The 24,102-nt window shown below is 39.0% G+C and overlaps 3 protein-coding genes across 6 annotated transcripts; 1 reads left to right on the top strand and 2 right to left on the bottom strand.

Moving 5' to 3' along the window:
- Positions 1-221: 221 nt before the first annotated feature.
- On the bottom strand, positions 222-4,390 carry LOC103702221 (MATE efflux family protein). The gene is made up of 2 exons (XM_039124354.3): positions 4,134-4,390; positions 222-1,735 (listed from the first exon to the last, which is right to left on the bottom strand). Exons 1-2 carry the CDS (start codon positions 4,257-4,259, stop codon positions 356-358), a joined length of 1,506 nt encoding a protein of 501 aa, XP_038980282.3. The 5' UTR covers positions 4,260-4,390; the 3' UTR covers positions 222-355.
- Positions 4,391-12,695: 8,305 nt separating this feature from the next.
- Positions 12,696-19,170, top strand: MSD1 (manganese superoxide dismutase 1). Its single transcript, XM_008784420.6, has 6 exons — positions 12,696-13,141; positions 13,823-13,869; positions 13,979-14,104; positions 14,223-14,279; positions 16,366-16,443; positions 18,901-19,170. The coding sequence occupies exons 1-6, from the start codon at positions 12,808-12,810 to the stop codon at positions 18,991-18,993; spliced, it is 735 nt and encodes a 244-aa protein (XP_008782642.4). The 5' UTR covers positions 12,696-12,807; the 3' UTR covers positions 18,994-19,170.
- A 974-nt stretch (positions 19,171-20,144) lies between these two features.
- LOC148702623 (uncharacterized) lies at positions 20,145-23,529 on the bottom strand. 4 transcript variants are annotated; one of them, XR_015967820.2, is made up of 4 exons: positions 22,981-22,996; positions 21,437-21,562; positions 21,228-21,349; positions 20,145-20,518 (listed from the first exon to the last, which is right to left on the bottom strand). XR_015967820.2 is itself a non-coding variant. In XM_089924708.1 (2 exons), the coding sequence occupies exons 1-2, from the start codon at positions 23,439-23,441 to the stop codon at positions 20,452-20,454; spliced, it is 528 nt and encodes a 175-aa protein (XP_089780834.1). In that variant the 5' UTR covers positions 23,442-23,529; the 3' UTR covers positions 20,202-20,451. The 4 variants fall into 4 exon arrangements, 1 of the variants encoding a protein (XP_089780834.1); XR_016396124.1 differs by having other exon boundaries at positions 21,311-21,349; XM_089924708.1 differs by lacking the exons at positions 21,228-21,349; positions 21,437-21,562 and having other exon boundaries at positions 20,202-20,518; positions 22,981-23,529.
- Between the last annotated feature and the right edge of the window lie 573 nt (positions 23,530-24,102).

The raw sequence follows: 24,102 nt of genomic DNA, 5'->3' as shown, positions 1-24,102 counted from the left end.
ATATATATACACACGCGTACATGTACGTCTGCGTACACGTATACGTATACATACGTACATATGTATATCTACATACATATACATGTACATTCATATGTATATCTAGATACATGTACATACATATGTATATCTAGATACATGTACATACATATGTATATCTATATACATGTACATACATATGTATATCTATATATATATATATATATATAAATTGGTACGAAATTCGGATCTTTTATTTGAGGAGTCCATGTACAACAATATGCTCCCATTCTATTGAAACATCAGCCCTGGAAGATTTGCACAGTCAATCCATGCTGCTTATTTTCCAACACCACTTCCATTGGTAGTATACTCGTCAGACAAGAAGGCTGGCCTCCAAGTCATTCTCATCCCCACCCCTCGTCAGCTCCTCCGCCCTCTCCACCTGCGCCTCCCAATCCGTCCGCGCCACCGCACACAGCATCAGGCTCACACAGGAGGCCTGGGCCGCCACGAGGCCAACCCACAGCCCAATAAACCCCAGCCCGAGCCTGAACCCCGCCACGGCGGCTACTGGAAGCCCAACAAGATAAAACGAGCTAAAATTAATGTTCGCCCCCAACGTGGGCCGGGCAGTCCCTCTCAGAACCCCGCAGCCCGCCGTCTGTGGGCAGTTCCCGAGCTCGCAGAACCCGACGATTGGCAGCACCGCCGCGGTCAGTGCTAGGATTCTCGTCTCGCCGGTGAACATCCTCCCCCACACGCCTCTGACGGCCACCGTGAACACCAATGCCGCGAGCCCAAAGACCGCCGCCACCGCGAGGCCCACTCCCGCCGCACGTCGGGCCCGAGCCGGCTGGCCTGCGCCCAGCTCATGGCCCACCCGAGTTGACAGGCCCATGCCGAGAGATGAGGGGATGACGTAAATGAGGCCTGTGGTTTGTATCAAAATGCCCATGGCCGCCACACTGGGCTGGGGTTGAGATAGAAGGCCACAGAGAATCAGCATCACCTCATACCACCACCATTCAAGGCACACAGATGCCATGCTCGGGGCGGCGAGCTTGACAAGGGGTGCCCATCCTTGGAAGCATGCAAGCGAGGCTCCATGCCATGGTTTAAGAGCTTTCTCGGATAGCATCAGGTAGGCCACTAGGCCCATATTGATGTTCACTGTGTTCAGAGCTGAGGCTAGAGCCACTCCTTTTACTCCCAGATTAAAGTATGAAATCAGGAGCCAGTTGATGGGGATGTGGAGGATGAGGGCCAAGGCAGCACAGAAGGTAAGAGGGGTGGTGAGGCTTTGGGCTCGTAAGAAAATTCTTAGCGGATGGAGGAAGGATTGGGCTAGGAGGTCAGGGAGGGAGAATAGAAGGTAATCCTTTGCTGAGGGTAAGATTGCTGGGTCCTGGCCCAGGTGCAGAAGAATGGGCTCCATGTTGACCCAGAGGACAGAGATAGGTATAGTCGAGAGGAATAGGAGGAGGATGGTCTTTTGGAAAGTCTGGCTGAGGACGGCCCACCGCTTGGCTCCAAAGGCCTGGGCGCAAATGGGGTCCATGCCCATGGCCAGTCCCTTGACGACGGAGTAGCCGGTGATGTTGGCAAAGGCAATGGCGAGCGATCCTCCGGCGAGCTCGACATCACCAAGGTGGCCCAGAAAGAGCATTGCGATGACTGACCTGGAATAGAGGAGGAAGCTTGTCATCACTATGGGCCATACGATTTGGTACAGTGAGTTGAGTTCCTCCACTGCCTGCATCAAATCACCAACAAAGCGCAGTTGTTTAGTAAGCAGAAATTAAATGAACGCAGAAAGGAGCAGCAGATTGCGAGGGAGATAGAGAGTTTATTAAAGGACTAGTACATTTGGTTTACATCCCATCTAATGATGTCTTTAATTGCAACTTATCATTCAACCACGCTCCATGTATTTTACCGATGCTCGCCAAAAAAAAAAAAAAATCCCATCTGGAGTCCAATTTTGAGCTGGCTTTCATCATTTTATTTTATGCGAATTGGGCAATGGAGTTAGGAGCTTACATGCAACTCAAGTGGCAGTTTGGGGGTATTATCTCTCCATGTTTCCCACCCGTCCTTCCATCAGCTTTGTGAACAGGGGACCAATTGGCACAGACAAGGCCAGCTAGCTGCACTCAATATGGGGTAACAGTGGCTTGAACCTAGCTCTACTTTTAGCCCGGCAATGGCTGCAGGTTCTCCCCGGGACCTACCACTCAACCGCTAGCGAGCACCGCACGCGTTAATTTTGCGACGTGCAGTAAAATGCATGGCCGCTGCATGGGGTCTTTTGAAAACTCTGGCACAGCTCCCAAAGCTCGATACAAGACTGTCCATATCCTAAGGAAACATTTATTTCCCGTTCGCTAACCGTATAAAGATAAACCATTGCCGAGCGCTTTTTGTGCGCCCTGGAGCTGGCAAGATGGCTAGCGTCCAAACAACCCTCAGGGACTACGAGCTTTTGCGACTAGCGTTCACAACCTCTTTATTTCCTGTCTCGTAGTCCTTTTTAACAATTAACTCGAGCAACGTACCCAGCGACTCCTGCCAACCCATCCGGGGGTAGCTAAACATGACTCCATGACCCCATGAGAGGAGCCAGGAGCCGGACTCAGAAACACAAACATGGTGACCATTAAAGAAAAGTGCCATGAGGAAGTGGGATCCACGGCAGAAGGACATCTCATCCTAAAATAATATCATGCCTACGTATAACTCCATCACTTTTAATTTACATGCTGGCGTGGCAAGACGTGACTTCATTCATTAGATGGAGATTATGCTTCTGATCAGTGTCTGTATGCCGGTGCACAAGTAAATAAAAGCCCTTAAGAACTTTTTGTATGTGGGCATGGCATCATTCATCAAATGGAGATTATCCTAGTCTTTTAAGGATTTTCTATGTTCACCAAGAGTAAATAGACTAGCTAAAAATTCAGTATGGCATCAGTGGACAAGTAACAAGGTAGTCTTGACTCTTGAGTTTGAGGTGCACGAAAAACTACATCTTTAGCATAGGAAATTCCATGGCAGGACTGCATGACCAAACATTCAAACTTCTAAACAAAAATGGTTGAATAACATTAACCAACTCATACATTAAATATGCAATAAATGTAGTTTAATAACAGAATTTCCGAAGGAAAGATGGGCCCCCCTCAAAAAAACCCTCTGAGGACGAGTTCAATGAATGCCCCCCAGCCACACCATTGACTAACGGAGGCCAATGCCACCCAAATTTTTTTAAGTGAGAGAAACAATATATGTACAGATTACAATGTACAGAAGGTGGAACAGCACAGGAAGTGCTGTTGGAGTTTCAGCAGGTTAGAGAATGGAAAGGGCGTAGAAAACAGGGGTGGTTTGAAAAACAGCCTGAAAACATCAGCAGCTGACAGCCAAATGATGAACAGAGCAAAAATGGAGGTTTCAAAGGAAGTTTAGCTTCCAAAGCTTTGGAAGAAGGAGGAGGAGGAGGAGGAGAGAGAGTTCGATCCAAAACCTAAACAGTCTGAGGACTTACCTGCAGGTCACTCAAAATGCAAACAAATTAATCTCAAATGAATCATGCTTGCCGGGTGAGATCAGCCTTTGGCTTGGCTCTTCGCAATTACTCTCATGCAAACAGTTGGTACAAAACTTCTTATGTAACCAACAGAAAAACTTTTGTTGACAGAAGGGCTCCACCGTGCATGAGCCCCACACGCAACGCTGCGAGTGAGCCCCACATGCAACGTGTGCGTGTGTGCGTGTGGGTGTAACAGGGGAGGGTGTGTCAAACCTTGCCCTTGCTCTCAAGCCCAGCTCAGCAAAGGATGGCAGGTCCGTATAAGACAAGTACCAACTGTGCTCGAGGCCTCCATTGCAGTTTGGCACCTCTATACACTTCCATCTTCCATCATTTTACCTCTAACTTGTACACCATTATTCTTTTTGGAAAAAAAGAAAAGAAAGAAGAGTTTGGAAAGAGAGAGAGAGAGGGATGTCGTCCACCATCCAGCCTCTCTCTTTCCTCATGATTCTCTAACAAATAAATCACAGAACTATGAATGGAAATGTATAACTTGTTCAGGAAACAGAAAAAGAAACAAAAACTAAAGAAAGAAAGGATGTATGTGCATTGGGATTACCTCATTGATATTTGGCAAGGATTCATTAGCCATCTTCTTCTCTTCTCCTCTAGTCATCTTGTTTTCCTCATCCCCTCCTTCAGCCAAACCCCCACCATATAGTGACTCCTTGTTGTGGTACATCATGATCTCAAGAAGAGAAGTGGGTGGGTAAATCAAGATGGTAATGGTTCTTTTGATGAGACGATAAAAGAGAAGAGGAAGGGAAAACCAACAAGAGAAGGAACCAAAGAAGAGAGAGGGAGGCGAAACAAAGTGTGGATTTTTTATAGGATGATTGAGAGGTGGGATACCACTCCAAACCAAACCTTCATATATCCAACACCATGCGCTGCGCTGTCTTCTTGAGACGGAGAAGGACAAAAGCAGGAAAAGCAGGGGTTGAGAGAGAGGGGGGGGTGTCCTGCCTTCGGAAATGGAAATTGGAGAAGGGAACAAAAACCTACAAAACTGCGCTGCCCAAGGGAATATGAAATCCTTATATATTTTGTTTTTTGAGGGAAGATGGTTATTAAAGAACGCCCAACAGTTGACGACATTGGCGTTACGTTTCCTTAGTGACGCCGGGTTTGGAAATCTTGTGCTGCAGCTTTAGACCTAGGGTTATCATTTTTTTTTAATATATATATGAAAGGCCGAGCTTTAGGCCTAAAATTATCTGGCAAAGAGAAATAGAAATAAAAATAAAATAACTAGCATTTACTACTTCCACACTATGGTCTACATGGACGGGTGGTAATGATAGAGGAAAGTTCACCCAATTGTAGAGAATACAAAAATAATGGAAAATTTCATTACAAGGTTATATAGAAGCTTGAACTAAACCCTAGATACAAGATGATGTTGTTCCTTAGAGAGTAATGTTAATGGTGCCCATTCCATAGATATGAAAAGTTCTCCTACAACATGTTGTTAGATGATTGGTGTAACTTATAACAATTGGCATGATACATAGGGATAGTCAGAGTTCAGGTTGCCAAGCTAGCATTAATACGACAAGACGATATCTTTGAACTCTTAAAAAGTAATACAAATGGTGCGTGTTTCGTGTAGACGAATGTACTCTTGCGACGTGGTTATAGACAACTGATATAACTCTTGAGAGCTGACACGACGCAAAAGGACATTAAGTTGCATCAATAAGCAAAAAAAAAAAAATTTGTGCATTTAACAGGTGCTCTAAAGTATTATCTAATCCTAATAAATCTTTGAAAATTTGGACAGGTAGCTTTGCTCTTGAAAATCTAGATAGGCTAAATGCCTACAATAATAACTTAGCTTAGAAAATTTTAAGCTTAAAAGAGTGAGTCTTGGCGCAACAGTAATATTAGTCTATTATGATTTAGAAGTAATGGGTCTAAAGTATAAAAACAATCTTTCTACAGGGTAAAGTTGCATACATCTAACTTTCTCCAGACCCGATAATGGCAGGTGTCTCGAGTATTGAGATACTCCTTTCTTAAGAAAAGCTTAAGCTTCTTCTTTTGCCCTTATTGTGTAGGTTGTTGTATATGGGATTCGATGATCTTTGCTAAAGTTTCCACTAAGTGGTCTCATTCCAACATGGCTTCAGCACATTTTAGACCTCATTTTTCTTTTTAATAATAATTATGAACTAATTTAATTATAATCAAGATTTGTATTTTTCATAACATTCGCTTTTTAAACTTAAGACATAGGTATTACTTATGTCCTAGGTGTTGTCCGTTTAACTAGAGAACTATCTATTAATCAACAAAGGTACTTGTTAAGACAACAAAATGGTGGATGAGGAGAAAATGCTAATTATCAACAATCTATGTATTTTAATGTTGTTTGTACAGATAGTGATTCTCATTTTCTTTTCTTTTTCTAATTACAGAGAGCTTGTTAATGCATGTTTTTAAAGCTTTGTTTAAAAGTTGCTCTATTAGGTTGCAACAAAGAAAATATTGGATTATGCAGTAGCATTTGTGGAAATATCCATTCCTTTTTTTCTGTTAATTATTGCTAAATGATTAAATCATTTATCATTTACCCACCTAGCTGACTTTTAGTTCTAATTGACCATGATGTTGCAAACTTTAAAATATCTTGCTCTAAATGGCTACTCATCTCGCTTTTATATTAGAGAATATCAAAACAAAGATAAACACTTGACCGAAAAATCAATCTAATTTTTTTTTTTAATGTGATCTCTTAAAAATTAGTTTACTTAAGGCCTTTTGGTCTTTTAATTTCAGGACCATGAAGTTTGTTGCTACGTGGATTGCAACGTACATCCATTATTTTCCTTTGTAATGGGTTTATTAATGTAACATGTGAAATTATCGACATCAAGATAACTTTGTCAAATGAAATGGTACATGCAACAAATCCTCTTATAGTAATGACTTTTGATGAGCAGCATTATGACAATATAGGAATTTTTATGTTGTATATCAATATATGAAGGTAGAAGTGGTAAATATATCAATAATGAAGTAGCATGAGTTACACGCTGATAACTTCAGCAGATTCATATTCCAGCCAGTTGAAAATCTTACAGAAGAAATGGTTAGATTAAATAAACAACTTTGCCCAAACTACAGTGAAGTTGCTTTGTCTTGCTGAATGCCACAAGAATGTATAGAAGATACAGTAATAGTCAAATTTATCAAGAGGCCTGGATTTTTAGAAGGTCGAATGCCATGAACAGCTTTGGATGTAAAAGTATCTCATGAAAATTCAATGTATTTCAAATTTAATTTCAGAGGCTGCTTACAATTAACCACATTAATTGGATGTGGATCTATGTATTTTTAAGTTTTGGCTACATTTGATACATGCATAAAGTATGAGAATGGCGAATAGAGTATCCTACTTGCAAGATATATTACATGCATTTATAACAACGGTAGTTGATTGGAACGTTTGGTATCAACACACTTTGGTACAGCTGTTTAATAGATAACAACAAGCCACAATGTTTTGGAGCACAGGAATTTGTGGTTGCTTGATACACGCATTGTGTATGTTTTCTTTCTTACATATGAAGTTCTTGGTTTAGATTGATACATATTCCAAAAAGAAAATGAGATTTAATAAAAACCCTTGTTTCTCTTGCCTTAATTTTGATATAGAAACTCCCTTGCATGCACGTTACTTCAAAAAATATCCAAACAAAAGTAGATCACATCTACAAAAAAGGAACAATATAAATTGCATCATACTTTATTTGCGAATAAAATCTATCATATTTCCATTAAACTAGAAGCAAGAAAAAACTACATTTTTTTTGTGACAGCAAATACAAAATGAAAGACGAAAAGATACAATAGAAAGAGGAGCCACTTCCTCCTCACTCATGATAAAAAAAAAAGAAAGAATTTATCAAGAATACTTTACGGATCGCAATGCTTCTTTTATGTGCCAAGCCCTTTTCTCGTCAGGTTGGGAATTTTGCGCTATAGTTATTGTTATCATCCACACCAAGTGGTTTTCAAATATTTCACTGCTGCATGAAAAGGTTTTTAAATATTTGACTTGATGAAGGTAGGCTGATCTCCACGCTGCCCACCGAATTGCAGTACCCTATAGATCCATTTGCTAGATAACAATCTCTACTTGGAAATGGGGGCCAATCTAAACAAGTCCTGTTCTAATGTAAAACAACGTGATGCTTTGTTAGAAGCTGCAGGTCTCCTTCCTATTTGGAAACAATTTTAACTTTTATTTATATATTAAAACAATGTACTTTGTTCACTTTCTCTAAAACCTCAGACAAATGCAAGTTGCTAAGTTTCTCTACATTTGTTTTAATAAGAAATTGAAAAGAGAAGAGGATACAGCTTTAGATATGGTATTGTTGGTTTGGCTCTGCATGCAGGCTACTCATATAGTTTACTATGAAATGTATTTATAATCAAGCTCCTCTTTCTATTAAAAAAAAAAAAGCACAAGCCGCGACTAAATCTGACACACGATCGCATCAAGGAGGTGATACAATAAATGTTTGTGTTGGAACTTGGAACTCAACCACTCTCCTATATAACGGCGTGGATAATCACTGTATTAGCTTTCTTCGTCATAAAGAGAAGGGAAGGTAAAAAAAAATTCAATCCCACATTCATGTTTGGCCAGCCTTTGTCACGGCACAATATATTATGTTTCTCTCTGATGGTAGCAGAATTAAGTATAAAAACTTGTTCCTTTTATCAACCGCAGCTACGGCCTACGGCGCCCGACTCCACCAAATGAGGGGGGTATCTTTTTTTGCCTTTTAAAATACAGTATCTGCTCCTCGTTACAGTATCATACCACTTGAAATACATAAACATTATCCCAGTAGTTCGTATTATCTTTGTCCATATTGTTTGGTTCGGCCTTACCTTAAATTTTTTTTTTCTTCTCTTTTTTGGTTTTGTCTGCTAATGCACCTTTAAATTAAGTGGCATCTCTCTCTCTCTCTCTCTGGGTCGGGTGATTAAACAACTGGCCTAAGCTTCACTGCTCCTACAACCAAGTGGGCCCACCTTTTGGAATCTCACAAGTCACGGTGCCCATGTTCCGAACGTAAAAAGACCTCGTACCACAAAAATAAAAAAACTCAATCGCACAGGAGCATGCTGGGCTCTATGACAAGCATGTCACCATCATTAATTTGAGGATACTCATATTAATAAGGATTGACCCCAAAGGACCCAATATGTTTGGTTAGAAAGAGCTCTAATCTTAAATGGAATCGAAAATAAGTGATTCTCATTCTATCTATTTGGTTGAAAGTGGTACTATTTTTATTCTGATTTCAAGAAGGAACGGAAATACCCGAATTCTTCAAAACCCAATTTTTATTTTTTTCAAATATTCAAATTTCATTTTGATTCTAATTTCGATTCTAATCACAAACTAAATATGTCGAAGGATATAGCTATTTTCGATTCTCATTCCAATCTATTCTAATTCAGATCACGAACCAAACGCTCTCCAAAATTAGGCCACATCAAGTATCATATAGGATTGGGAGTAAGTTGCAACTGATTCTGATAAAGCAGTTTCCATCTTTTTGGTCAAAACTTTTAGCATTGCCATTGCCATAAGAACACTGGTTGGTCAGTTGGACTAAACATTAGCCTTATTCTAATAAACATTCAGATTTCCCAGTCGCAACAAAAAAGAAGAAGAAGAAGAAGAAGAAGATTCAGTTCACTAGACTAGAAATATTTTGCTCCTAATATCTTCACAAAATGCAAGTAAAAAACCATGCATGCAATCCATGAAGAACTTTGTCATAAGGGCTCAGTGCACTTATAGTGTTTAGGTCCAAATGCTAAAAGCTATGTTAAACCCTTATCATGCATAGGAAAGTGGGTTAAATTGTAAGTCCCTGTATTGATATGTTCATCCTCGAGGGTGGACCACTATCACATATATCATGTACAAGTGGAAATAAGGCCCTGTTTGAGGGAGTTGTTAGTAGTAGAGCTTTGGGAAGTAAAGCTGTCGGAAGTAGAGCTATCTGAAGCAGAGCGTTTATAAAAAGCTGTTTGCTGTTTGGTAACTATATTTCTAAAATGCTGTAGCATTTTAACATGTATTTAGTAAACAAACTGAGAAATTACTTTTATGTGACAAAATGACCATAAAGAACATTATCAGCATTATACAACAGAGCATAATAAAATATAATATGCATTAATACATAAATATATAATATAGTATAATATTAATGTAATGTAATATAATATTATTATAATATAGTACTATAATATTATGTATTATAGAATAATAATTTAATATAATATTAAATTATTTAACATAACGTATCAATGTATTATAATATAATGTAATATAATATTATATTTATAGTATAATATAATAATAAATATATAAAATATTATAATTATTAGTGTAAATTAATTTTTCATCCTTCTAATGACCATTTATCTCTCTAACAAATTTTCTAGCTAGGTGATAAAATTGGTTAAATAATTACTAATATTTTTATTTATTTATTTATTTAGATCAGATTATTTGCCAGTCACTCATTATTTTTCTTTTTATTTATTTTATTTAGTTATTTATTTATTTATTATTTTATTTCATTGAAATATAGAGGGGTCACCGGCCATAGGTGGTGGCCGACATGGTGGCTACCACCGTGGGCAGCCACGAGCTCCCAAAACAAAAAAAAAAGAAGAGGAAGAAGGATAGAGGCGGCGCGTTGAGAGAAAGAAGAAGATAAAGAGGGAGAGGGAGGGGATGGGTGAGAGAGGAAGAGCTAAGATAAGGATTTTGGAGAAAAAAAGTGAGATTTAAATGAGGGTATTTTGGTTCAAAAAACAGCTTTTCGACAAAACTGAAAACAACATTTACGGAAAGCTCCAAATTGGAGCTTCTCTCCACAAGCTGTTTTCAGCTTCCCGCAAAAACTGAAATAGTTTTCCGAAAATTTTACCAAACACCATTTTTTACTAATATAAGCACTTCACTTTATTTGTCCCAAATTAAGAGGAGACACCATAATCAACTATGACACTCAACTTCTCTAGTTCTCCCACAGGGACTCCCACTTCAACTACGTCTTCAGCAAAATGACCACCAAATGCCGATTTGCATCACCTTCTCTTGCTTACAAGTGACCGCAGCAGCCCGTTGTCTTTCTTGTTACAATGGGCTAGCTGATCACCTCTGATGCTTTCTTCAAAGTTCCGTAAAAGAAGGGTTGGAGCCACCGCCTTTAGAACCTTACCTAGTTTCAAGCCAAGAATGGAAGTAAATCGAATAATATCCGTCTAATTTTGTTTTCGTATCTAAGTTTATTTGTATGTGAATAAAAATTTGAGCACCCTGATATCCGTATCTATATAAAAAAATAGATAGATAATTATTCATTCTGTATCCGAATATCTAATTTATTTATAATTCTATTTAATTTTATATAGCACTTATGAATTTTTTAAAAAAATAAATAATCATATTAATATGTCATTAGCTTGATTTACCATTCACTTAGTACTATCCTTAATTTAGCTATTCGACTTATATATATATATATATATATATATATATATATATATATATATATATATATATATATATATATGCACATGTACATACTTTCAGTATTCAATTTATATCTATATTCGTTTAAAATAATATAGATATGAATTTTTGCATCCGATTAACATCCGTATTCATTTTTATATTTGTCAAATAAAATAAATATGGATATAGATATACTCGGATCCTATCCGTATTGGATCCAATTTCAGCCCTATTCCAAGCCTATGGATCCACTTACATTTACCTACAAAAAACATTAGTCATATGTCTTTTCTAGATCTAACCTCTTATGAAATAAGAAGAATGTCTAGCCTTATCTTCTCCTAAGAAGAAACATCTTACATCTCACTCTCTCTCTCTCTCTCTCTCTCTCTCACACACACACACACACACTCACACACATACGACTTGAGCCCCACCCACCCCAAAAAGAGATTTCAAACTAAACCAAGCCAATCTTGCGGAAACCGAGGCTCAATATAATTGGGAGGGATCAAAGTGAGGGCCGATGCCATGCGAAATCAAACCCCCACTTCTTGTCTAAGGTGGCAAGAGACGGCACCGTCCGAAATCAAACACCTTATATCTTGAACTACTGATAACTACGTGATTTAGAGGGGTGGGCCCGAACTGCAGCTGCAGGTTTAGATTTCACATTGAGTTATGGTTATATGCGGTGAAGTACAAATTTACTAAACGCAGTGATCTGATGTTTTGTCAGCTAAACTAACTTTCAAGCCCATGTTTCTTTTCCCATCCATCCCAAATTTTAATTGGACACGAAAATTATCTGAAGTTCTAATCCAAATTCACGCCAATATTGTATCTATCATTCTAGTTTTGATCCACTACGCAATGGAAGCGTGATCAAATTTGAGATTCTCATTCAAGTGCAAGAGCAGTCATATTCGTCCTCAAATAAGGCTGTTGAAATGATGGACTCAAACATACAAACACTCTGGCTGCACCATGGTTATTTTTGGGTTGAGACGGATATATCATACCTTTTTTGGTATGAATATATCTAAAAAAATCAGAAAAATAAAATAACAAAAAAGAGGTGGAGTAGACTCGTAGCTCTCATAAATCTACCTCCCGAAGTAGTATACGACGATAATTCAATCAACTGCACTGTTCGCTTTACGGTAAGCATGAGCAAAATAGACAACCACACAATTCTTCAAGGGATCTCTAATGTTCTGTAGTAGCAGATGCTCATCTCCTATTCTCACATATTCTTAAATCCATCTGAGTTGCCAAGTCACTCTCCAAATTAATACGCTTAGTTCTCAATTTAACATGCACATAAAAGTAATCCCTTCTCAAGAACTGAGATATGATAGGGTCGGCTCCTCTCTATTATGATCAGTCTGAAATTAGTATTTTTGATCACAAATTCAATACGATCTTGAGAAAATATATTTTGTGGAATTGAGTTTGAGAAAGCTCCTAGGAGACGTTTCAATTGCCGACCCGCACCTAGAATAGCTAAAACTGCCTATAGTGGCAATGCCGTAATTTTTCATCCGAATTCGGGCTAACCGTTGAATCCACTGCTACTCGGCGCTATAAAATACCTCGGCGGCCGCCTCCCATCTCCCATCTTCCGCCTCCGAACACCTGCTCTCTTCTTCCATTACCCTCTGTCTCCATGGCTCTCCGTGCCATCGCCGGCAAGAAAACCTTAACCCTAGGGCTAGTGCTTGGTCCCCGCGCCGCCGCCGGCGCCTCCGCGCCGAGGACGGGGTCGGGGCTCCGCCACGCCCGGGGCCTGGTGACCTTCTCGCTGCCGGACCTCCCTTACGACTACGGCGCCCTCGAACCCGCCATCAGCGGCGAGATCATGAAGCTCCACCACCAGAAGCACCACCAGACGTACATCACCAACTTCAACAAGGCCCTCGAGCAGCTCGAGGAGGCCATGGCCAAGGGGGACTCCTCCAAGGTCGCCCACCTCCAGAGTGCCATCAAATTCAATGGTGGAGGTCCGTGATCTTCCATTATTTTTCATCATTTTCTGTTAATTTGTTGTTTTTCGGATTAGAATTTGGGTGAAATGCGAAATCTTTGGATCGTTTGATCGGGTTTCAGGGTTTCTTGATTCAGTTTTCGAGGGTTTCCAGCTCCGATTCGCTTGATTGCGTTATAGATTTAGCATTCGTTTCTCAATTTTATAAGCTGATTTGGGATTCTTCCTCAATTTGAGCTTTTATCTGCTTTTTTTTAATAAAATAATTCAGTTACTTTTCTTTTTTAACTAGATTAGTTATACTATTCTAATTAATGCTTTCAACGTCTCGAGCGCATATGCAATAGAAGATAAGCTGGTCTCTTAAGATGAATCTCTAGTTGTATCACAGTCAGTTTCACCATATTGCTTTTGCATTTTGAAGCAATGTCATGATTTCTATTATTATACTTCAAGATGTATGTGCTACACAGCAGGGGTGAGTTAATAAGCTCTAGCAGATACTACTAGACGTTTATTTTTTTTTCCGGAAGTTACCAATTAAAGTGGTTTGCTTTCTTACCTTTTAATATGTTGGATATCTCCTCTAAGATTCACACTTTGAGCACCTTTCAGTGTCATGTTACTGAAAATTAGAAAGATGCAGACTTCTGATATGTCCTAGCCCGAGCTATTTCAACAAATTTATACTTTGCAGGCCATATCAACCATTCAATCTTCTGGAAAAATCTCAAGCCTCTTAATGTATGTGTTTTCTCCACCATCCACCAGTTCTGCAGTTTTCTCATTTATTGGATCATCTTGTCTTTGGTCTCTGTGATCTTGTTTCTGTTCTTACAAAAATATCCTACAGGAGGGTGGTGGTGAGCCTCCTCATAGCACACTTGGTTGGGCCATTGATACGGACTTTGGTTCATTGGACGCTTTGGTGCAAAAGATGAATGCAGAAGGTGCAGCTTTACAGGGATCTGGATGGGTGGTGAGCTTCTCTAGCCCGTTAGAGTATTACTTGTTTTACTTAATTGACATACTGGGTCTACCTTTTGGGGCATACTGGATGCCTTATCGTTTCTTTACTTTGTCTGATCTCTTGTTAGTGGCTTGCTCTGGATAAGGAGATGAAAAAGCTCAAAGTTGAAACAACTGCAAATCAGGTAAACTTTGTAGTGTTTATTAACTCATTTGATTTGTCTGAACTGAAATTAACTGCAGTCTGGAGTTTATTGGTTTATTGTTTATTATGACCATGGAGCTTTACATGTACTGCTAAATTTGTTTTACAGTGATTAGAGGAAAGTGTTCTCTAAATATAAGCCAAAAAGGGAGTAGCCTGAGATGATTGTTACAATGAGAATTAGTAGAGATGAAAGACAAAGGATGCTCTGATATAGATCCCTAACGAAAATGCATAGAATGGATATATTGTGTCATATTCATGTTTTTCATTTTCTGCAAATACTTCGCCCATACTCGACAGTATTCCATCATTTTGACCTTTTGTGTTAAGCCTTTGGCTATGGGCTGGCTGCTGTGCATTATTCAAAGTTGAACATGCTCAACAGACCGAACAGGTTTTACTTCCCATTGTCAGCTTCGTTTTGACCCTCTACAATTGGTGCTAAATTCCTAGCCAAGGTAAATTTAGGCAAGAGAAGAGCTTGCCATGAAACCTATGTAGCTAGTTGGTTTTAGGGAAAGCAAATTTCATGCAGAGAATTTTGTAAACCACCAAAATAAAGAAGGTGAGAGTGCTGAAATTAGTTAGAAATTTGTGAGAATAATGTTGAACAGAAGAAGCTGATAAACTAATAGGTTTCCATGATCGGTGGAACACAATTCATTGGAGCATGAATACATGCACTTATAAATGTTTCAAACTGCTGTCGAGGTAGATGAATAAATAAGAATACCTGCATGATCTTGTCACACGTCACGATGAACAAGATGCAACTGTTCATGATTGATTGATTGATGTCAAATGTATTGTATCAACATCATGAACATTTTATGCTGAAAATTAGAAAATGGAATTTTGTCTTCTATTCCTTAATTGGTCATAGTCATTCATTTATTTGGTCAGTTTGTGATTTGTTGACCGATGACATTTGCATAATGATATGTAGATTGCAAGGCTCATTTCTTTGTTCTGAATCTTGGATTCTGTGATTAAATAACAGATGGACTAATGTTGTTACCGTGATCAAATGTACAAAAGAAAAAAAAATGAATGAGCTGGAGAAATCCTATTGGATGAACCCATATGTTTTTGGAGGGTGGAGGTTGAGAATCCTACCTAGGAGTAATCATCAGTGGTTATGTGAGAGTTTGTCAAAGCATTGGGAGCCAATGGTTATGCTGTATTTTTTCACATTCTGTATAGTTTTTAAAAATCAGATGAATAATTCATCATTGAAATTGAATTTCATATAATTTGAAAAATAAGAAGATATGAAGAATAACAAAATTCCCATCAAATGATGAGTGCATTGATAATTTTTATGCTATAAGTATTGCAGAAAGAATAATGCAAATGAAGTATTTGCCATTTAACATCACCTGGGTGGATGTTGGGACCACCCCATGCCTCACCACCACACGCGTGAACACAGAAATGCACACAAACATGCAGTTCATGAGAACAGAGTGAGCTTGAGGCTCCTGGGCCACCAATTTGGGCAAAATATTCTGGGGACTTGGTTATCCCAAGGGTGATACATATAAGCAATTCTATCTGACATTTTTCCCTTTTTCTTGGAGAAAAAGTTCTCTCCGGCATATAAATAATTTTTATTAAAAGAATGCCACTTTAATTTCTGATTTGCTACCAAGGGTGGGTTACATTTTTCCTATTCTAATTCAAAATTCATGTGAGATAAGTTTTTGGTTATCTGGTTATTCTCATTGAGATCCCAAAATTAATAGCTTCTTTGATTGGACTGTTGCTGCATGTCTGTAGTTGTCATGACTAGTTAAACCTTTTCGTTCAGTTATAGGTATTATATATCTGGAATCACCATGTCATTTACGTTGTAATTCCTTGTTCATATGAAATGTTCGTTCCATTGAAAAAATTATCTTTAGCATGCACTAGTATGCATATTTGTTGGAACTCTTGCATCTGTCATAAGCTTACAGTCACTTGACCTTCTTTTCTATCTAGTTTATTCATATTATATTATTCATATTGTATTATTTCATCACCATATGCAACAAATGGTGGCTAACTAATGCTTTGCACAGGATCCACTAGTCACTAAAGGTGCAAATTTGGTTCCTTTGCTTGGTATAGATGTGTGGGAACATGCATACTACCTTCAGGTAAATAATGCACCTTTTGAATTTTTGGTTATAAATGGAATTAGTGTTTGATTTTTTTTCATGAATATGTGTATGGTGGTGAGTGCATGTGCAAGTGTGCACACTCATAACTATGTCATGAACTGGATAACTTTCAGGAAAAAAAGAAAAAAAGAAGACAAAGAAGCCTAGGAGGAGTTGAAAAATGATTTTGTCACAGGAATACAATTGGCTCTAATAACTAATAGTTGGTGGGAGGAAATGGGTGTAGAACTTAGATATTGGATGGACCTTATTGTTTTAACAAAGAACTAGCTTATCAAGCTAGTATCTTGAATGCACATTTGTTCAAAATTGCAATAATGGAATATAATTTACTGTAGCAAGTCAAGTTTATAGTCCTGCTCCTGATGTAGTCTTGGTTAGAATGGAACCATTAAACTTGCAGTCCAGATTCCTAAAAATAATCAGGATCCTCAAACTGAGTTACCTGTGGGGCTTGAAGCTGCATCCAACTGGAAGACTTGATCGGACTTGAGTGAAAATAGTTTAAAAGTTGGGTTGCTCATAGAATGTGCCTCATCATTAATCTGATCTAATCCCTTTAACAGAATAGGTTGGGTATGAGTCGAGATTTTTGCCTTGGATTTGTCTTATGCTGTATGTGACTGACTAAAATTGACCCATTACCTCAATGTTTCACCATTAGAGGTGAATGGTGAAAAATATACCACATGACCTTCCAATATTGCAAGTCAGAGAGTGAATAGGAGGAAGAGTAGCATTCCACTTTTTCTTCCTCTCTGGTGAGAGGGCTATAATGAGATTGCTAATAAGCTTGTGCCCATGTCAACCCATGCTGTATGTGTAAAAGCAACAAGAACCTCATCATCAGCATGCAAGCCTTTTCCCATCGAATTGCAGTATGGTAAGCAAAACTACAAGGTCTTAGGCAAGAATAGAGCAGATTTTGTAGCCTTACCAAGTTAATATTAAAAAGTTCTAGTTATTTCACTGTGGTGCTGACTTGGCTTGTCCAAAAATTTTTGATTGTTAAGAGGTTGATTTTTATGAGTCGTCAACTAGTGTAAGGTATGCTAACATAGTGCAAGAGTGTCATGAAGAAACAAGGCAATATATGGTTGTAAGTTGAGAAGTATTCTAGCTTTTTTTACAACTCTTTCTTCGACATGCTATGAAGGGATCAAGAATGTATTGCTGTGAGTCCAATAACTTGTCAAGCATTTTGGCAGTTCTTTTGATCCTTCTTACTTACGCTGAGGCAGTTGTATGTACAGACGTTGCACTTTGTTCTTGTTCATGATTTTCCAATGGATCTCATTGTACATGCAGTGATATGTTTTGGTCAATGTTTAGAAAATTCTATTGTAGTTTTGGTCAAGCCAAATGAGTGTTGATATTGGTAGCTTTCATAGTTTCTGCTTTAGTTGCCCACACCCCCCCCCCCCCCCCCCCCTCTCAAAAAAAAAAAAAAAAAAGCAGCAAAAAAAAAGGAAGCTAAAAAAAGATCGAGAGAATGCTATAGAGTTGCAAAGTATCTATTTATGTCTCTAATGTAAGAGGAGAGAGTATAAATTTCTTAATCCATTAGCACAGTAAATTCCAAAGAGAGAATGTGGATTTGGTAACTCCCTCTCCCTTTCTCTCTTTTGGTTTTTCTCTTGAGTTTTATTTTTTTTCTCATGTGCATCGCGCATGCCTTTTGCTTGTATTATATTAATTGTAAGCATGTGTCAGCCAGTGGCCAGGGTGAGATATTCGCCATCCATTTGCTAGAACTCTTTTCATCATCGAGGAAAATGTTTAGCTGGGCATCGTTAACAGGTTTGGGTAGTCAAAAAACTTAAAGCAAATTTTGAAGGTTGTATGGCCTCCTATGCACGTGCATCAACTTCTCTCGCCTACAAGTGAGTGGGTCTAGCAAACCTCAAATATAATCCTATTTTCTATGTGTTGATTATTTTGTGACTCTAATTTGATCTAATCAAGGTTTATTGATCTTGGTTGTGTAAACTTAAAACATTAATTTACCATGAAACCCAACATTCATGAACAATTAGTATGATTTGTATCCAGCCTTGTGAAATTCCTATATGCTTGTGCTGACTGGAATCTCCGAAGCTGGCTAGAACTCATGCTGTTTGTATTCATTTTTTGGGGGGCGGGGCTGAAACTGGGGACAACGTTAAACCTTGGTATGGGCGGAAAAGGGCTACAGCATCCTCAGGGATTCCTTTGATTGTCATATGCATTTGCTTGTTGACCGGGTTCATATCTTTGCCTTGATGGAATGCTATGCACATGCATGATCTATGTCTGGAATTTGTTGTCATGAGCTTTTGGTATGCTTATTAACAACTTAATCGCATCTTATTTTTTTCTTGGCAATATTTTGATAAATCTTAAAAGTTAGTGCCAGCATGCTCCTTACTCTGCTTATCTTTTCATTCGGTGCAGTACAAAAATGCAAGACCAGAGTATCTGAAGAACATATGGAAGATCATGAACTGGAAATATGCTAGTGAAGTCTATGAGAAAGAGATTGCCTAAATGTGTGCTCTTTGTTCTGTAACATGAGCTTTCATGTGTCGTTCTCCTTTTGTGTTTTACCATGAGAAGACTCCTGTATCGAATAAGATGGGCCTTTCCTGTCATAGAAGCTTGTTTACGTTGTATCCCTTGTATGAAAGCAGCATTGTCTGCGTTAAACGCCCCTGACCTTCAACACGCTCTGACTGTTTCTAGTCTCTGGCACAGCTATTCAGGTCATGTGTATAAGTTGGCAGCTCATCTCTGTTAGTAATAAGACTGCCTTGCGTGAAACCGTCGCATGCATCACAAGATAACAATCAGTGATATGGACCGTTGATTCTTTTCTACATGCATCTGCAAGGTTAGAAGTCTGTCTTGCATGTGAGTTGAGAGGACAGGATCTGGTGTCCCAACGGCAAGGATGACAGAGAACAATCAGTGATACGGGCAGCTGATAACTTTCTACATGTAAGTTTGTCTTGCCTGAGAGTTCTAAGGATGGGACCTGGTGCTTGGTTTTCTGTAAGAAAAGCATGGCAGCGGAACCCCGCCTCCCCTGCAGCAGCATAACAGTTGGTAGTCCTACAATTTTCAATACATGTAGTTACCTGTGTCGGATCTGCACTATGATATCGTCCTTTCAGGATTATAGGACTGTCGCACATTAATCAGAAAGCGTATTCTGCTGTCATTAGACTTGTACACTTGTAAATTCCTCTGCATAAATTACGCCCACTTTAGCCATTACCGTATGGGGTCCCATGGGTTTTCCTCCTGGTCTCTTTTCCAACCGATCCCCATTGCTGCAGCTGATACCATACTATTTTGCTCCCCCGATGTTCTGTCCAACCTGATTGGTCCAGAATCCAGGGTGTAGCTTCATACTCATTTAACAATGAGGCATTCCAATGAGCTCATTCCAGACCTTGGGACAGCAAGGATGTTACAATGTAGTAAAAAGAGTCAGCCTAGGACATGCCTGAAACTGTAAGAACATAACCATAGTAGAGCAAGGCTGGTGTGTGATGCATGTAGCAAATCATGTGTCTTGAAAAAAATTGTCTCCAACAATATATCCCTAAGTGAGAGTTCGTCAAGCCTACATGGCACGCAATCAAACAAAAAGAAAAGAAGTACCTTCTGTAAAATACTGATCAGGTTACTGACACGAGAAGAATTTATTTTTTGCTTGGATAGCAATCTGTAAATAAGGAGAGAGATCCATGTTGAAGATATTGAAGAGTCAGGGCGTCAACAACAACAAAAAAAAAATGTATATTTTGTAGAAGAAATCTACATCCAGAAAAGGGAAATTGAAGGATATAGCATTGTGAATGACTTCATCAAGTTTGATCCATCCAGGAGGGAGTTGAGGATCACTTTCGTCGATCATTTGATTTACAAGTTTCTCTAAATGAACGTCTTTCTGTTTAGTATACACTCATCCCCACTCTCCAGCTAATTTTAACATTTCCGTTAAACAAGCAGCCTCATGAAGCGGGCCACTCCAGAGGGGGCAAGAGAAAGCAGCAGTACTGGAAACCTGGTGAAGAAAAACAAGCAACAATCAGTCAAGAGGCAACCTGGTGAAACATTATCACCTTTCTGAAACTGAAAAGCCCGCAAGCCACATGACAATATTGTAATTCTTAGAAATACAGACCAATTGATAAAAAGAAAGCATATAGACATGCATCATAGGAAACTCTCAACATAGTTTACTAACACAGGAGGACAGTCAAGAATACAGCTCTTTCCAAAACTTACCATTCATATCTGACAATTTCATCTGATAAGATCATTAAATTAATTTCAAGTTATGTAAATCTCATCTAACTGATTTTCAAGAATGTCTAATTAACTCAAAAATAAAGACATCACATAACTTTAGTTGTTTCGATTTATACAAATGAAGTATACTTAACACACCCATTTCTGGAACAGCTGCAGGCAGGGCCAAGTGGACCCCACATATCACTTTGCGGGTTTGGTCCTATCTGAGGTGAATGCATTAATTTTTTCTTTTTTCTATTTTCACTTCTTTTTCGCCCGAGGCTGAGGACAAGATAGAGATAGATAGATAGATAGAGAGAGAGAGGAGAGTTTGTAATGCTGCCAAAATGTGTTGCTTTTGTTTGCCGCATCACCCATGAAACATTAATTTTATAAAGACATCGAAGATGAACTAGAGTAGAAATTTGCCAAAAATACAAGAATGAAATATGATCATTTTTTGTAACATATCGACATACTTTATCATTCATGATCTCAAATTATGTTCCGATTCCCAATCACTTGAGACTTCAATTTGTTGCTTGGTTTTCAGAAAACGTACCCCTAGTGCTGATTGCAGTACCTTTTGAAACTATACCGGCTGCAAAGAAAAAGGCAATATGATGTAATGTTACTTTGAAGAATTGCAGAATTCAGGGTTAAAGAAAAGTCAGGTATGAAGCCTCACCTGTTCTCATGGAGCTTTCAGCGAGCCACTTCCAGCACTACTTTGAATATGGGTCCATGATATGCATAGTATGAGAAAGCGGCAATAAATGAAAGCCTAAAGCAGCTTCTTCTCAATAAGCAGCATCTGTAAGCATTTGTAAACCAATCTCATTCAAATATGGCATCAAGTGAACAAATCCTCCATATGAAGCCAAGGAACTAGAAAAGAAGAGAAGGTTACAAAAACAATGGGAGATAGAAAAGAACCAAATATAGGGGACCATCAGTTATACAACAAACCAGCAGACTGTAGAGCATACAAAGAGATGGTAGACAAACAATCCTACACTGCCGGGAAAAAAGGAACTGTAAATGATTTGCAGACAAATGGAAGATGGTTTTAGTTTTAGCCAGGATGCCATGAATGAAACATATCAGAAAAGTTGTGGGCATACTGACATATGATCATACCTTTTCTTTTATTCAGAGAAAATACCTTTTGTCATTTTTTTTGTCAACGAAGTTAACAACTTTGGGCTTTCAATGCGCACTAGGATTGGCTCAAATTGGATAATGTTCCATGTTCCATGTCATAAAGTTATCAACCCAACTAGGAAAAGACTACAAAAAATGTGAAGTCCAACTTTTTCGTATATTCGTTGAAGTCCTTCCTAGAGTAGTTTTGATGACTAATCTCTTTAAAAGCCTTAATATGAATTTAGACACTTATCTTAAGTTTGGCTGTAGGTTGGATTATGGAAATTCATCATTACGACTCGACTTTCTGTGTTGTTTCAAAATCTTAATTTATGAGCTGAAAACTAAACTACAATTCATTTCAAAATATCTCTCTCCACTTTCTTATCTTCTAGTTCTCTTACAAAATATCCATTTCCATCTTCTCTAAGTAACTTCCGCTCTCTTGATTGGTGATGACTTATCTATTATTTATGTATTCATTTTTTTTGATATTTGCTTCCAAGTTCACCTTTCTCTATTGGCGAAAGCCTGTACATGCCAAATAAATCATCTAATTTCAATACTCAAATCCTATAATCTTCACTAGAAGCCAATCAATGTATCAAATTAAAAGTATCGGATGATAAAAGGAGAATAACATTCACCGCATCAATCTGTATGGTTCATAAAGTATCCTCTCATCATGCTACCAAAAATCCAAACTTTTTCCATTTTCAGCAAAGTCAACCATAGCATGCGACACCCCCCGATTAATCATCTAACTTCTTTTGCTCCTAAAATGTTTTTACCCGTTCAAAGGTTTAATATCTGTTTCAAGGCAATGCCCAGATCAACTGAATATTATTGTAGCCATAATCACGTATTACCCAAAACTTTAGCAAAGAACATGACATCTGACATAATCAAACATAATAACCAATGGAATGAATTGGAACACTACAAACTCATGAAAACAAGCATAAATTCAAAAAGAAAACTCACAAGTAGCACCCATTTTGACAAAATCACACACAACTTCAGACAGTATCTACCAAAATCCAACTCCATAAGTACTTTACATCTATCAAATCGTTCTGCACTTACTGATGATTCGTGGTCGACGTGATGTACAACAACCCTCCGACCTTGACTGCAGCAATGGCCAACCTCATGAACAACGATTCGCTCCCAAGCGAGTCGATGTCCACCAAATCAAAGAAGTTCCATTGGAGATGACACTCCACCAGCTCCTTACTCGCATTCCAATGCATGACCACCCACCTCCACTCCCCTTCCGGCGAAACCCTAACCTCTCCGGAGAGGTTGGAAAGGATGAGGCCCCGGCAGCCATCGAAGGCGTCGTTGGCCCACACGAAGGGGCGCCGCCTGGAGTGGTAGGAGAGGGTGCGGACACCCCAACCGCAAATGGCATCGAGGACGCGGATGCCGCGGCCGAGGGCCCACCGGTGGAGGGCGGCGGCGAGGACGCCGAGATCGCGGCTGAACGGCGCTCTCGCGGCGAAAGAAGTCACCTGTCTCGTACTCGACGCCCCGCTCCACCTCATTGGAGCCAATTAAGGTCGGGCTCTCGCCGGGGTGCCGTCCCGGTTCTACGGTTAGGACATGGGGGAAGAGAGGGAGAGGCGGTAGGGTTCGGGGAGGAAAGATAAGAGGATCATAGGATGAAGCCGGCAAACAATTGCGGTATCCAAGTGAAACAAACGAACATGGGACTTGCTTCGTAAGCCATCATCATGATGGCAATGGGCAAAAAAATGCCCCATAAATTATCTCATTTGAGCGTTGGAAATGCCTAATCAAGTAGCCAAGAATCCACGATTTAGGGATTTAGTGGTCCCGCTTCTTTATAAAAAATCGAAAAAACGTCGACTGAATGGTTGCTCTGTACGATTCGAGTACTGCATGGCGCAAAGGAATCAGTGCGACTCAGTGATTCGCATGATTTACATGGACCGGACCATTAATAAAGCACCAAACGAGTACCACGCCGAATTTGGGACCAATTTATGCTCTAATTCAAAATAAAACTAACTTTAGAATATCGCACAAAAGTTGCAGCCTCACAATCATACTTATTTGGAAAGGAGGCCAACTTGCACACAAATTAATCCTCAGCTAAAATAGTACTTTAGCTTGGTCATGTAAGCAATATCTACTCTTCAATACGTTTAATCTAACTGTTCTTCCCTTGATCGTGTTTCTTTA

This window comes from Phoenix dactylifera, chromosome 8 (assembly GCF_051530095.1).
Source record: "Phoenix dactylifera cultivar Ajwa chromosome 8, Ajwa_hap1_PhDact_Kaust_v1.1, whole genome shotgun sequence".
Classification (NCBI taxonomy): domain Eukaryota; kingdom Viridiplantae; phylum Streptophyta; class Magnoliopsida; order Arecales; family Arecaceae; genus Phoenix; species Phoenix dactylifera.
This window is presented reverse-complemented; position numbering and strand designations above follow the sequence as displayed.

Coding starts and splice junctions, on each gene's coding strand:
- LOC103702221 (XM_039124354.3), bottom strand. CDS start 4,259: ATGATGTACCACAACAAGGAGTCACTATATGGTGGGGGTTTGGCTGAA. Junction 1,736..4,133: donor CCTTGCCAAATATCAATGAG/GTAATCCCAATG, acceptor GATTTGATGCAG/GCAGTGGAGGAACTCAACTC.
- MSD1 (XM_008784420.6), top strand. CDS start 12,808: ATGGCTCTCCGTGCCATCGCCGGCAAGAAAACCTTAACCCTAGGGCTA. Junction 13,142..13,822: donor CATCAAATTCAATGGTGGAG/GTCCGTGATCTT, acceptor TATACTTTGCAG/GCCATATCAACCATTCAATC. Junction 14,280..16,365: donor TTGAAACAACTGCAAATCAG/GTAAACTTTGTA, acceptor TGCTTTGCACAG/GATCCACTAGTCACTAAAGG.
- LOC148702623 (XM_089924708.1), bottom strand. CDS start 23,441: ATGAGGTGGAGCGGGGCGTCGAGTACGAGACAGGTGACTTCTTTCGCC. Junction 20,519..22,980: donor ACGTCGACCACGAATCATCA/GTAAGTGCAGAA, acceptor TTTCTTCACCAG/GTTTCCAGTACTGCTGCTTT.